This window comes from Osmia bicornis, chromosome 4 (genome assembly GCF_907164935.1).
Source record: "Osmia bicornis bicornis chromosome 4, iOsmBic2.1, whole genome shotgun sequence".
Lineage (NCBI taxonomy): Eukaryota > Metazoa > Arthropoda > Insecta > Hymenoptera > Megachilidae > Osmia > Osmia bicornis.
This window is the reverse complement of record NC_060219.1, coordinates 2,543,570-2,556,479: the sequence shown is the minus strand read 5'-3', so window position 1 is coordinate 2,556,479 and position 12,910 is coordinate 2,543,570. Positions and strand designations below refer to the sequence as shown.

At 48.5% G+C, this 12,910-nt stretch overlaps 1 protein-coding gene across 3 annotated transcripts in view; it reads right to left on the bottom strand.

Moving 5' to 3' along the window:
• The window catches only part of LOC114873746 (protein groucho-like), an 83,987-nt gene that overhangs the window by 2,388 nt on the left and 68,689 nt on the right, over positions 1-12,910 (bottom strand). For all 3 annotated transcript variants that reach the window (XM_029182514.2, XM_029182427.2, XM_029182679.2), the window contains 5 exons: positions 2,647-2,769; positions 2,284-2,566; positions 1,844-2,099; positions 1,080-1,355; positions 37-640 (listed from right to left, as the gene is read on the bottom strand). In XM_029182514.2, coding sequence (XP_029038347.1) covers positions 37-640; positions 1,080-1,355; positions 1,844-2,099; positions 2,284-2,566; positions 2,647-2,769 — 1,542 coding nt within the window. The remainder of the gene's footprint in view (positions 1-36; positions 641-1,079; positions 1,356-1,843; positions 2,100-2,283; positions 2,567-2,646; positions 2,770-12,910) is intronic.

Below are 12,910 nucleotides of genomic sequence, written 5' to 3'. Positions count from 1 at the left end.
ATGGAATGAAATTGGGAAATCAGGTTGAAATGTTACCTGGAATATCGAGGCACCGTACGGTGTGCGCCAGGCGTTTAATAAATTGTCCTTGCCGGTCGAGACGAACCACTTGCCGCAGGTAGCGAAACGTAACGAAAGTACACAGGACTCGTGCAAATGAAGCTGATATTTGTCCGGCTTCGTCGCGTGAAGCACTTCCACGTTTGAGTTCTCCATACCCACAGCCAACCACTCACCGGTCGGACAGTAGCCAAGAGAGAATATTTGCGAGGTGAAGTCGTGTTGCTGTAGTTGTCTACCCTCGCGAAGGTCCCACGAACGTACCGTGTTGTCCAGCCCACCGGTCCAAAGTTTGGACCCGTCGGCTGATATGTCGATGCAAGACGCTCCATCCGTGTGTCCTTGGAACTGCCTGACCAGAGATTGATTCTGCAGGTCCCAGACAGCGATGTTGCCGTCGCTACAGCAGCTGAAGCAAACTTTCGAGTCTGGGGAGATCGCTAAAGCGTAGCATGCTGGAGCGTTCGAGGTCAATTCTGCTTTGATCCTCGGCGTAGGACTCGCCAAGTCCCAGATACTTAGGTTGCTCGCCTCGCCGCCTACGATTAGGGTTCTACCGTCTGGTAGCAGCTTCACCGATCTGTTTTTATCGTAGAAAAAAAGGGAAAAAAGAACAAGATTGTATCGGTAATTCAGATATACATACAATCTGAGAATTAATTACGTGACTCTAGATTCACACGGTCTGGGTTCGTAACGTTTGAACCTTTCAAGAGTGTCATCATCGAAAGTTCAAATATTATCAAGAACAGGGTTGGCTTTTGACGCTAATCGATTTCAACACGTGCGAGACGAATACACCGAAAGTTTCTCTAATTAGTCAGAGAGATACACGTGTCAAAGACTTAGCGGTTGTTACTCGGAGAGGTTGAAATGATTTCGAGAGCGGCGGCAAACGAGACCGCAATATCGCTCGACGAGCGCCTAATCAGAATTTATTCAGCAACGGTAACGTGTCGCCGCGTTTGCTAGACCGAGCGGAAAGTTAATGCGACGTGTTGGCGTGGCGTTCAACCAACCTGATGTAGTTGTCTCGTTGCAAGCAATCAAGCTGCGAAACGTGTTTCGCGCTACCGCTGCCGCCCTGATTGATGTCCCAGACCTTGACGCATCCTTTGCCACCGGTGTAAACGTATTTAGTCGGATTTGAGATCGTTACCGCGCACACCACCTCCCCGTGTGTCAGGGTATTTATCTGGCGCGCATGACGCGGTATTCCTTGTCCAATTAGAGCATCAGGTGGAAAGGGAACCGGCTGCATCTGCCCTTCGCTCGATACGTGGAAACTGTACGCCCTGGCGAACAAAGAAATACAAAACGACTTTAAATACCTCCTTCATACTTTTTATTTAACTTCGCAATCGTTCGTCGTCTGAACGGATAATTGGTCTCGCGAAAGAATTACATTCCGTAGGATCAGGTGATTGCATATCAAATGGTTGATTTAATGACAGAAACGTACACTTATACCATGATAATTTGAAGTTTCAAGTTTCGCGGAAATGGCTGTGTATTCATTAATGTTCCGAATACAAAATGAACGATTGTCAGTCATAGCAAACAATGGATCATAATGAAATTCGTGTACTATGACGCTACCCGATTTCAATTGGGATATTCCACAGCGATTGTTACCGCTAATTGATATAATATTTAGATTGTAGTTAATTTAAGAAATTTCACGAATCATCCACCGAACTCACGGCTTTATTATCCAATTTTTAACAAGATCGGACAATTTATCGAGATGAGGAATTAATCGACGGGTTAGGAAAGTACTCACGGTTTGCCACCAGGTACGCCGAGAGGTCCGAGAGGTGCCCTCATGCTTCCATGAGGATCGTACAGTTGCTGAAGCGGCGGTCTTGCGGGATATCCGTTCAGGGCAGGAGGATAACCCAACATGTCCACATGGGGTCCTGCGGGTGGATGATGCGGCGGCGGGTAGTGTGGCGGATAAGGGCCGACCGCCGAAGCCGAGACCAGCGGTTTGCTGGAACTCGATGGTTTCAGACCACCGGAGCCGGAGCTGCTACCACCTGTCGACCATACATTCATCATCAGACTTGTCATCTACTTTCCATCGGAATGATCGACAGAAACGCGAAAGATTGATCGACGTAGACGAGAAAGATTCTTAATGTTTTTAATTTTCTATCAAAGTTATCAACGAAATCCTAAGTGTTCTGTAATTAAAATGAATTCTAACGACATTAAACGAACCTGCTGACGTAGGTGTGACAGGTTTCGAGATCGGTGTGGTCGGTTTCTCCCTTTCTTCCATCTTCTTAGCCGAAGGTGTACTCGCATTGCTGCTCGTTCCGCTTCTCGGCGAAGGTGGTGGCGCTTCCTTTTTCACCTGGCTGTTTAAAGGCACCGAGGATGGACCAAGTTTGTCGAGGCCGTTTTCTCTTGGCGACGAGGTGCCATTCGCCGCAGGACTCCCTGGTCCTTCGCTCGCATCGTCGACCACCAGGTCCTGGTCGCTCTTTTCACCATCGCTTTGCTGTCGGGTAAAAGGTGTACCGTTTTACTAAGGAATTACCATCGGTGAGAAGACACGAAGAACTATTCTGGGATACTTACGTGGCCCATGTCTTTGTCCTGTTCTTTCTTCATCTTCTTCAAGGGAACGTGATCGTGGTGCTGAGGGTCTGGTGATCGTGGCCTACTGTATTTTTCACGTTCGGCCGGTGATATCGAGTTTCTCTGTAACAAATAAAATTAACAAAAATATAGACCGATGTTTGCAATTTCAATCGATAAAACCTCTCATTTCAATATTTGCAATTCGCAACACCTTTCAAATGTTTAGAATTAATTACAAGAACCACTTGTACATTTCAAACAGAGGGAACAAATATTTTCGAGATAATGTTGAAACTATCAAACGGTTCTTTCCGGTATTATCGATCGCTTATCAGAAACGGTAAATATTGTCGGATAAAAGTAATCGTTGTCAAGTTACACGCATCTGTCATAGGATGATTGTTTGAAGAGAACAAAGACGAGGGGAAAGGAAGTCGTAAAATGGGCGTTAAAATTTATCGCGAGAAATCTTCCCGACCTGGTGTATATCCCGGTTTCGTTTCGAATAATGGTAGTCGATTTCGTTGTATTATTTCATCTGACGATAACGATTTTTCCCCGCGACGATTAAGAAAACGGAAGTGTCGAGACTCGCGTTTAAAATGTTTAAAATTCTTTCGTTTCACGATTAAATGAGAAATATTTTTCCGTCGATGTACCGAGAGGCAATTTAATTACGCTTCCTTCCACGATTCCACCGCGTTCGTCGTCGAGAAAAAGCGGAAAGGTAAATAACAGAAAAATCGTTGACTCAACTGAAAGGTGTCGGCTATAAAAATCGAGCCGAGCAATTTTTGTTTGCTTCGAAACCTTCGATGGGAATACGTTTTTGTCCACTTTTCAAAAATAATCTATCGAGTCTATTAATTTCCGAGGGTTCTTCCCTTCTGAACTATCTTCTCCGCAGAAAAGGGACGCGAATCGGTTGATCGGCAAAGCGGAGCGAAAGGCGCTCTCGAAAATGCTGCTGCCAATACCTCGGAGATACGAAGGTCCCGAAAGTGATCGAAGATATGATCGACAAGAAGTTTTACGAGCGACAGTTTTGTCGTCGATACGGCAAATGGCGTCTCTTTCTCCTCTTCATCGGCGAGAGGGGGAGGGACGAGCCCTTTTCCTGTCCCCGATAACTGCACGCCCCATCCACAGCAACACCGTAAACTACCCTCTCGCAACCTCTCCCGACCCCAAAGTAAATCTCCTCTTCTCAATTACCCTTCGTCTCTCATCCACTGCCACCTCTGGCTCGGTCCATTACCCCGACGCCTCGGTATCATCCCACCCAACGTTGCCCGGGTCTGGAGAACCCATGCGTCGACCAAAGGGAAATGAAAGGGTGATTTAGGAAACCGACGCGACGGGTATTCTTTCAAGACTCCATGCTCTGTTAAAATCCTTCGTTATTCTCAGCCAATTCCACGGCGACGATATTTTTCCATTTATTCGCGTTATCGTAGCTTACGCTTCGCATCTTTCAACGCCTTGCCAAAGAAACATTTCACAGGATTTACGAGTAATTTTCTTTCGTTTCACCCTCTTATCGCGGCCAAGGATCATCAACTGGTAGAAAAAGAATGGTATTCCGAGATATTATCCTGGCGAACCGGAAGGTGCGGCGAAGGCACGCGGCGAAGACAATCCGGGAACATCGAAAAATTCGCTTCGATTTCCAGGATCGGATATCTCGCAGAGTCGAAACGATTCGTTCGACAAAAAGGAGCGAGGACAAAGGAAAAGGGAAGCGAATTCCCGGGAAAGACGCAAGAAAACACACGCTCGCGTCCAACGACTTCTCAAAGGAAGGAAGGAATCCCCGAGGAGCCGTATTACCTGCCCCGCTCGAGTTTTCTCGAACGAAAGAACACGAGAAGTGGGATTCGTTTTCTCTGCGGACAGAGATGGAGAGAGAGAAAAAAAAGGAAGAAGCTACTTCTCTCTCGTTACCTGGTAATGGCCAGTCACTATTTATCCGAGCAGCAGCCAGTGCTGTCGGTCTGGTACGACTGTCGTGTTCCTGGAAAGGAAAGCCTCGACGAGAGCCGAAGAGTACGCGTCCCGGTGCGATCTCCTTTTCTCGGATAAATCGAGGGTAAAAGAAAACAGGCGAGAAGTGGGGAACAACGAGTTTGACTGGATATTTCCGAGAACGATCCGTTCTCCCTCGGAAGAAGAACGGAAGAGATATCTCGCGAGAAGAATACGAAGAGGCGAGGCATTATCATAAAAATGCGAGGAATCTCTGAAGATCTTTGGATTTATGTCGGAACGGAGATGGTTAGCGCGAGATAAGTTTCGGAGAATCGGGATGGTTGGCTGGCGCGGATAAAAGGAACCGTATGAATCGTCGTTGCCAAAGTTTCGACGTGTCATAGAATTTTTATGCCACGGTACTATCCTCTCTTTCGTAGCTGCCTCGAGGGAACGAGACGGCTGGCAAGCTTCACTGCCGTGTCTGAGAGGCTACCACTTTGCCAACACGATACTCTTTCCAGTCGATCATTTCGGTCCTACCTACACCTTACTCGATCCCCTGTTCGTTCATATTTTATCGGCCTCCTTTTCTCCGCGTTTATCCGAACTGTTTCACCAGACTCGTTGTCCTTTCCTCCCCGCGATCAATTTTTCCTTCGCACAATACGTTTCGAACCCGCTTCGGTGTATTCGGAAGCCTTATCTACCCTGTCTGCGAACGCATCGTTTTCCTACACCCCGTCGAAAGCACTCGACGCGTTCTCTGTCACCGTCTCGTTATTTCTCGCTTCCTCTTCCCCTGTGTATTTCTCCAGGTTACGCGTGTACGCGATCCGACCTTCGTTCGCGTAAGTTTACTTACACCTAGGTAGCCTCCGTCGGGATGGTAGACGGTAGCAGGCTTTCCAGCAAAGAGGGTTCTCGCGCCACGATCAATAGGGAGGGGGGCAGTCGGTAGCTCTCAAAGGGGTGGCCTGAAAAGGAAGCGAGAGGTGGGAAGAGGACCGGGGGTGGAGGGTGTTGGGTACACGGTAGATATATAGATTTTGTAGTGTTAGGGACGACTTGGTCTGCCGGCAGGCAAGCAGGCAGAGGTAGGCGAGCAAGTTGGCAAGCAACGGCAGAAGCAGCAGCCAGAGATGCTGGTGGTGGTTGTCGAGGGAGGAAAGGAAAGGGAAGATCGGTGGTGCGCGCGGTATTGGGGTTGGTGGTCGGAGCCATGAGGGTGGTAAGTGAGTGAGCGACTCCTTCACCACGACGCTTCGTCTCGACCCAACCACCGTCACCCATACCATCGAACCAGCGCCGACCTTACGGATATATCCCAAGCCATCGACTACCTCCATCCTCCTCCTACCTTTCCGCCTTCCTCCACTCGCCAAGTAGTCTTCTTACCCACTCACCCCACGGTATTCCACCTCAACCATCCCACGCTTCGCCTGTTTCCCTATTCCTCACTCCACCCTCGTCGTAGTCAGGACCCCAAGAGAGGAGGTTACGAACCGAAGTCGCGTCTCCCAAGACCCCGCAAACCCCAGTTGGTACAAGATTGCACCCAGAGGTTCTCAACCCGACGCCCACGTTCGCAAGAAGAATCGTTCGACCGTGCGAAACCGACACTCCTGGTTATAGCTATCTAAGTGCACAGATCAAGAGCTTTTCATTCGAGTACGTGCCTTCTTCAGATCGTTCGATTCAACGTCGCTGAATTGCCGGAGCTGTATTATTCATCGCGACGACCGATTGATCATTTAACAAAAATTTATCGTCTAATTAAAATATCTGACAATGTTTGAATAGAAAATGTATTTATATTATAATAAACATTTAATGTACGTATTCGTTAAAATAGCAGTTGGTTATTCGCTTTCTTTCTCCCACTAACCATTAATTTACTTATCAAAATCACGAGCGCAATGTGATAGGAGAAAGATTCATCGGGATGTTAGCGCGCAAGCGTAATTTCGCCGGTATCCGTGATTACGTTGGACGGCAACCTCACTCGAGGATGCATGGAATTTTTAATGGGACCCCCGGGAATACCAGCAACCGATTTCTGGAATCAACCACATGTCACTGGGTCACCGCGCGCATCCATCATCGCGGCAATTAGTGAACGCGAACTTTTATTTTTCGAACCTCGATCTATTTCATTATATTATTCAATAGTTCATTAATTTCATTATTCGTTGATTGCTTCGAACTAGAAATTTGTCGAAAAGTATTTTCACAAGTTTAAAGCTGATCAAAGTAAAAGTGCATCGGTAAGAGGATTCGGAAACGTTCGTTGCACCCAAGTAGTTATAGACGTTCACTAGTCAGACAGTTACTGTCGCATGAAAAACTATCTTCTACATCCCAAAAAATTTATGTTTATAAAACAATTTGTAGCCTACATTGTAAACAGTTAGTTTTCTCTGACTATCCAGCACACCGTTGTTTCTACCCTCTTTTTTTCGTTTCCCATCCCTTTTGCACGCTGTCTCACCGCGCCACCTCTGTCCCCGCTCAGCCGTTCCTCATTGGTCGGGGGAGGAGAAGAGCCCTGCGGTGGAATTTGCATTTTTAAATTAACTCGCCTCTGTTTGCAGCTATCTCGCCGCGGCGCGGCACGGCGCCGCCACCGTCGGTCCGGGCTTTACAATTTTATGCAACAACGCGCTCCGAGTGGTTCGTCGTCGCCACCCTCCGCCAACTCGTCCCTGTCCCTTTCGTCGTTGCCGCAAACCGTCCCCGGGTGATCGATATTATTGTTATCGTTATCGTTCGACCGACCTCGAAGCGGCTGCGTTTCCCATCGACGTTACCGTTGCGGCCAATTACTTGAAACCACGGCAGAACGACAGAGGTTTTACGGCGAACGCGTGCTATCCGGTATCGCGAGAACAGACCGACTGCAATATGCATCGAATCTCTCCCCCTCTATTTTTTTCCTTTTCCTTCGTATCTTCGTGGCCCCGGGCTACCTCTCCGTTTTGTCCATTCATTTTTCCGCGTTTTCGCTGCTTTCGTTTTTGGTTGCTCGTCTGCCGTTGACCGCGGCGGCAGCGAAATACACAAACGGGCCGAGCGATATTCTCTGTCTCGCGGCTTTATCGAATACAGAAACCGCGACGATTGCTTTCTTTTTCCATTGGGCGATACAGAGACCGACGCAGCTGGATGCATCGCGGAAATTGCTGGTAACCGGCGGGCTTCGGTGATAGCCTCCGGAAGAACAAATATTTTTCCCAGATTGAATTCCTTTCCCCTGCTCGCGGATATTTTCCTGTCGCGAGGCTTTCCGAAGACACGACGTTGCAAAGGAATTGACGTCGGAACGTGAAATAACCAGTCCGGAAACATTGAAAACGCCCCGTATATTAGTCGCGACGACGGCGTAAGATGGTAAAAGGAAGAAAGTGAATAGCCTGCCATAAAGTGGTTGCGTGTTATCCGTCGTGGGAGGGTAGGAGGAAACATTTTTATCGCGCCATCAAAGGGAAGACAGAGGGGTGCCGAGGGTTGGGGTAGAGTAAACGTGGTGGAAAAAGAAAAAGCGGCCAGCAGGAGAAAAGAAGAACACAGGCGTGGAGACGGGACGAACGAGCGGAAGAAAGGGAAGAGTTCCGGTAATTGAAACGCCCCTGGTGGATTACGATCGTCGCTTTATTTCGTGTGCTCGACAGTGCCGGGTTTCTCCCCTATTATCTCGCCCGTTTCTTCGGCTCTTCCTCCCCTAACCTTCGGCTCCGCGGTGCAAGAAAAACGAGAGGAACGACGAGGAGAAACCGTCCGAGCAGTTAGAGAAATCGGAACGAGACACGACTGGGGGGATAGAAAGAAACGTGAAAGGGATAGTGAATGGTTAGAAAAGGAGAGAAAGGAGAAGATAGATAGAAGATGGAGGTCGTACGCAACAATGCCCGCGGAGAGGTGCATTCTCGCGCGATTACCGACGCGCTCTTCGGCCCTAACAAATGGCTTCGTAAACCGTGCCCGCTTTAAGCTCATTACGCGGCGCAAAAAAGTCAGTTAATAGGCGTCCCGGTGGCGTGGCATCGGCAGCGAGGCTCCAGGAACGGACAGCGGTGGATGAAGAAGAAGAGGATCGACCGACCGGCCGTCGACGATCGAACCACTGATTTATGGCGGCAGTATATCCCGACGGGAAGACGGCCAGAGTAGACTTCAATTCTACTATCGCGAAAACGTTAAACGCTGTACCCTTGACGGGACACGTACGAGCAACCCTTTACCGAAACCGCCCCTTACCATCGACGGACTGCATGTAGGAATCTTGTTAACCGGCCACGCTAGACCCTACGATCCTGCCTACTTTCGATCTTACACGTGTTGCCAGCCAATGTACCAGAGCTATCGATAATACATGAATTATGGCCGGCACGAAAATGGGCTATGAACATTTTCGATCGTACACCGGTTACCAGCCACGATGTACCGTGGACGATGGTTGAATACGGACACGCCATTGGGTAGGCGGAGTGTCGTGTATTATTACTAACTGTGATCGAGGTGACAGGCCGCTGTATCGAGGTGATTTCGCACGTCACGCCGGAAGGGTATTCGTAGGAAATTGCAGCCGGGAAATTAATTAAAATCTCGAGGCTGGTGGTCAAATTTTTCTCATCCCTCGAAACTTAATATTAACAAACCTCCATTGGTACAATGTCGATTCCACGGTTCTGTGCTCTCGAATTCATTCAAATTGCACGCTGAATCGAAAGCATAACGAAATTCTGGAGAAAGAAAATTCAAGGATTGAGTATGTTACCAGCCGTTTCAAAGCCGTTGCCACGCCACTTCCGGCCGCGGGAAGATTCAAAAAACACGAACGCGTTCAGAGGCGGACGATTATATTGTGAAATATATACGGAGACGTAATTACGGGGCGGTCGGAGAGAGTCGGTGGCCCCGGGCGGAGTTTTACGGCCGCCTCATTAAATTACGAACTAATTACCGGCCGGCGAATTATTAAAAAGCTTAGTCGGCCGTTAAACGTGCCGTGAGTCGTAAAAGAGTGGCTCCGACACGCGGCACGTGTGTGAGTGTGTGCAGAACGATGAAACGCACGGTATTCGAGGCCGATCCTTTTTATCCTCTGCCTTGACTCGTCGACCACGGGGAAAAATTAATTTTCATCAAACCGATGACGATGTTCCCGAACTTCGCCGGGTGAAATTCCTGCCTCGAAATTACTCGTCCTCGACACCCTTCGTAACTTTTCATTTTTCCCGCTTCGTTCCCGGTTAACTCTGACATTTTTTTAAAACATCCATCTTTTTCGAAATAAAAATTCCCGTTAAGAAGATTCAATATTCGCGCCGTGTTGACACGATTAACGAACCTCTTCGCCGCGTTACAATTATTCGACGGAACCTCTAGAGCTCTCGACGCGGAACGAATGGCGAATTATTCACGCGGCTGGTGGTCACGCTCGCGGAGCGTTTTCACGTTTCGCGGCGCGACGTGTGCGTGCGTGAACGCATACCACGGCACCAGGAGAGCACCGCCGAGTTTCTTGTTTCGCAATTAAATTAACGTGCGCGCACCCTCGTCCCACGAAGCGCGATGAATGGCGAGCGTAAATATCGACGCGGGCGAAACGTGACGAAACGCAAGCCGAACGAATCGATCGTAAAAGAGCGAAACGAAACGATTCAATGTCGCGGAACTGTTCGAATTACCCTGGACCGCGCCTCTGGAACCTTTCTAACAACTACCCCGCCATTCCACGCTGTGTCAATTTCATTTCTATTATTACCATCGTTGTTTCCGGTTCACCTTTCTCCGGCTATTGTCGAGATCGATTATCGTCTCTTGAATCGCAGCTTGAAATAAAGCCAAGAGAATATAAATTTGTCAAATTTGATCGTTAAAATTGCAGAAACTTCTAACGATTCGAATAAAACGAAGAAATATATTCTTTCATCGACTTCGAATTAGCAAGCTTTATTAAGCCCAGCGCGCTTCGTTAGAAGTTCGAGGAGTGCTCGACGGTCGAACGGAGTTAGCAAGAGTCTTCAGGGGATTTTGTTTATACAGAGATAACAATCCCCCGAAGTGTCTCGTAAAAACGAGCGCTACTGTTGCTTCGGTTAACGAGAAAAGTGGCCATTAGCGGGGCTGTTCTCGTAGGTGGTGGTATTACCTTGATTTCCATAACAAATGTTCGCGCGAGACGAGACGGATCGGCGTGAATAGCTGATTCGGCGAAGCCGAAACATGGTAGGGAAGATTGAAGAAGAATCGGACGAAAGACGAGACCCGGAAGAGAAGAAAGGGGAATGTCATTAAGAGCGGCGTGATGTTTTTAATTAATTAATTCGCGGCTGCCACGGATTTATCTTCCCATAAATTCCGGTATATCGGTGTGTAGGTTGCTGCGAGAACTTGGGGGGTCGAAACCATCATCCGCCATGGTTCGAGGGTTGATATAACGAGGGAGACGAGACGGAAAGAAAAAGGACAAAAGGGAGAAACAGAGGGTGTAGTGGAAAGTATTTAAAAATATTAAGTACCCCGAGCGGAGCCGGATATTAAGACAGGGTGGTGAGGTAAAATCGGCTACGTCACGAATAGGGTGGAAGCAGGAACGAGGAAACCGACAGAGAGGAAGCGGAGTTATAGGATTGAAGCTGTAGGATGAACAGGGGGTTGGGTGAAAGGGATGAGGGATGGTTGGTAGGGGAACGTTTCAATTAGTAATTAAAACGTACCGTGCTACCCGTAACCCCTGCCGTCTCTACTTTACACAGTGGCTGCTGTCTCTCTTATACCGTCCTCGTCATCGTTCCTACCGCCGCCATCTTGTAAATTAATTAATGCGCCCCTAACGAGATCAGAGGTGTCGGTAAGGCAGCTGGGATCGCTAGTTCTCTACCCTGTCTGCCGAGAGGAAGAACAACCCCTCGGTGTTTCCGACGATGAGCGTCTCGGGGTAGCGTTTCCAACAACCACTTCTCTTCTTTCGCACCGGTACGCGTTGCTCGCGCAAGCGTGTTGCTCTCTGTTTATCGGTTAAATCCCATCCCTCAAGCGGGTAACTCGATTTTCATCTCGCATCTGTCGCTTCGATTTCAGCTGGAAATTTTACCACGAAATTTTTCTCCTTTTCGAGCCGACAATTTTCCCTCGTCATTCTCGCGATGGAAAGTAGTAATCGGTAAACGGTTCGTGTTCCGAATAGTCTCGAACGAGAGATCTCGTATACCGCTTCAAAAGCATCCCTCTTTTCGCAACTGTCTTTTCAAACGTTCAATCAGGACCGTTGGCTGGGCAGAAGTGAATTAGTCTGTTCCGGGGGTCTTCGGCAAAGGTTGCGGAGGAAGGGGTGGGAAGGGGTAGACAGCAGGCAATGTTGGTCGGGAGCCGGTGTCAGAATCTCTCCGACCCTTTCAAACCCTTTCATCGACGCTTCGCCCGCTTACATAATGCAGCCACTCTAATTAAAATAAATTACACTCTCGCGTCAGTTCGCTCTTTTATCCACCACACCCCCTACAGGCCAACGTTCCTTTTTTTTCCACCCTCGTTTCACCGCCGTCGTTTTTTTTGCACCGCACTTTCGACCACCGCCAGGCAGCGACACCAGCTAGGTAACCCCCCTCGTTCTCTCAACCCTCACCCCCCCTCGTTTATTTGCACTTTATTCGAGATTTAATTTACCGACCTCCGAGCGACAGGCTCGTTGGTGTGCGCTCGACTCTGTGATGGGATTAAATAACAAAAAAAGAGAGAGAGAGAGAAAGAAGGAGACAGAAAGGGCCAGAAAGTTCAACAGGGTGAATTCGCGCGAGCCAGAGAAAGGAAAGCCGGATAAAGAGTGTCGACCAATGGGGAACCGACGGGAAAATGGCCACACCAAGGAAAAGCACGCGACAGAGGGAACAATCGATAGTCGTCGTCTCCATTCGCGACCGATTTTTCGAGGGTGCAACGCAATCGAAGGTATAAAAAAGGCAAGCCTCTTCTTAAGCCCCTAGCTAATCGGTATTCGTGTACCAGCGACCGGCTTTCCCAAAGAGGAAATCGATAATTGCAGGCACGGTTCTTTTGTTCGACGATCATAATAATCGAGAACGATCTTTTGATCTCCTCCCAATTGCCCTGTTTCTCTCACCCTTCTAATTAACGCTGAATGGTTCGCGAGAAAACACGCGACCGCCGCCAAAGTGGATTTAGACGCGGATAACGTTCGATCGCGTTCGAACGGCTCGACGAGTGAACGGAATGAAGAAGAAAAAGAAAAAAATATATATATTGAACGAGCCTTTGATCGATCGCAATG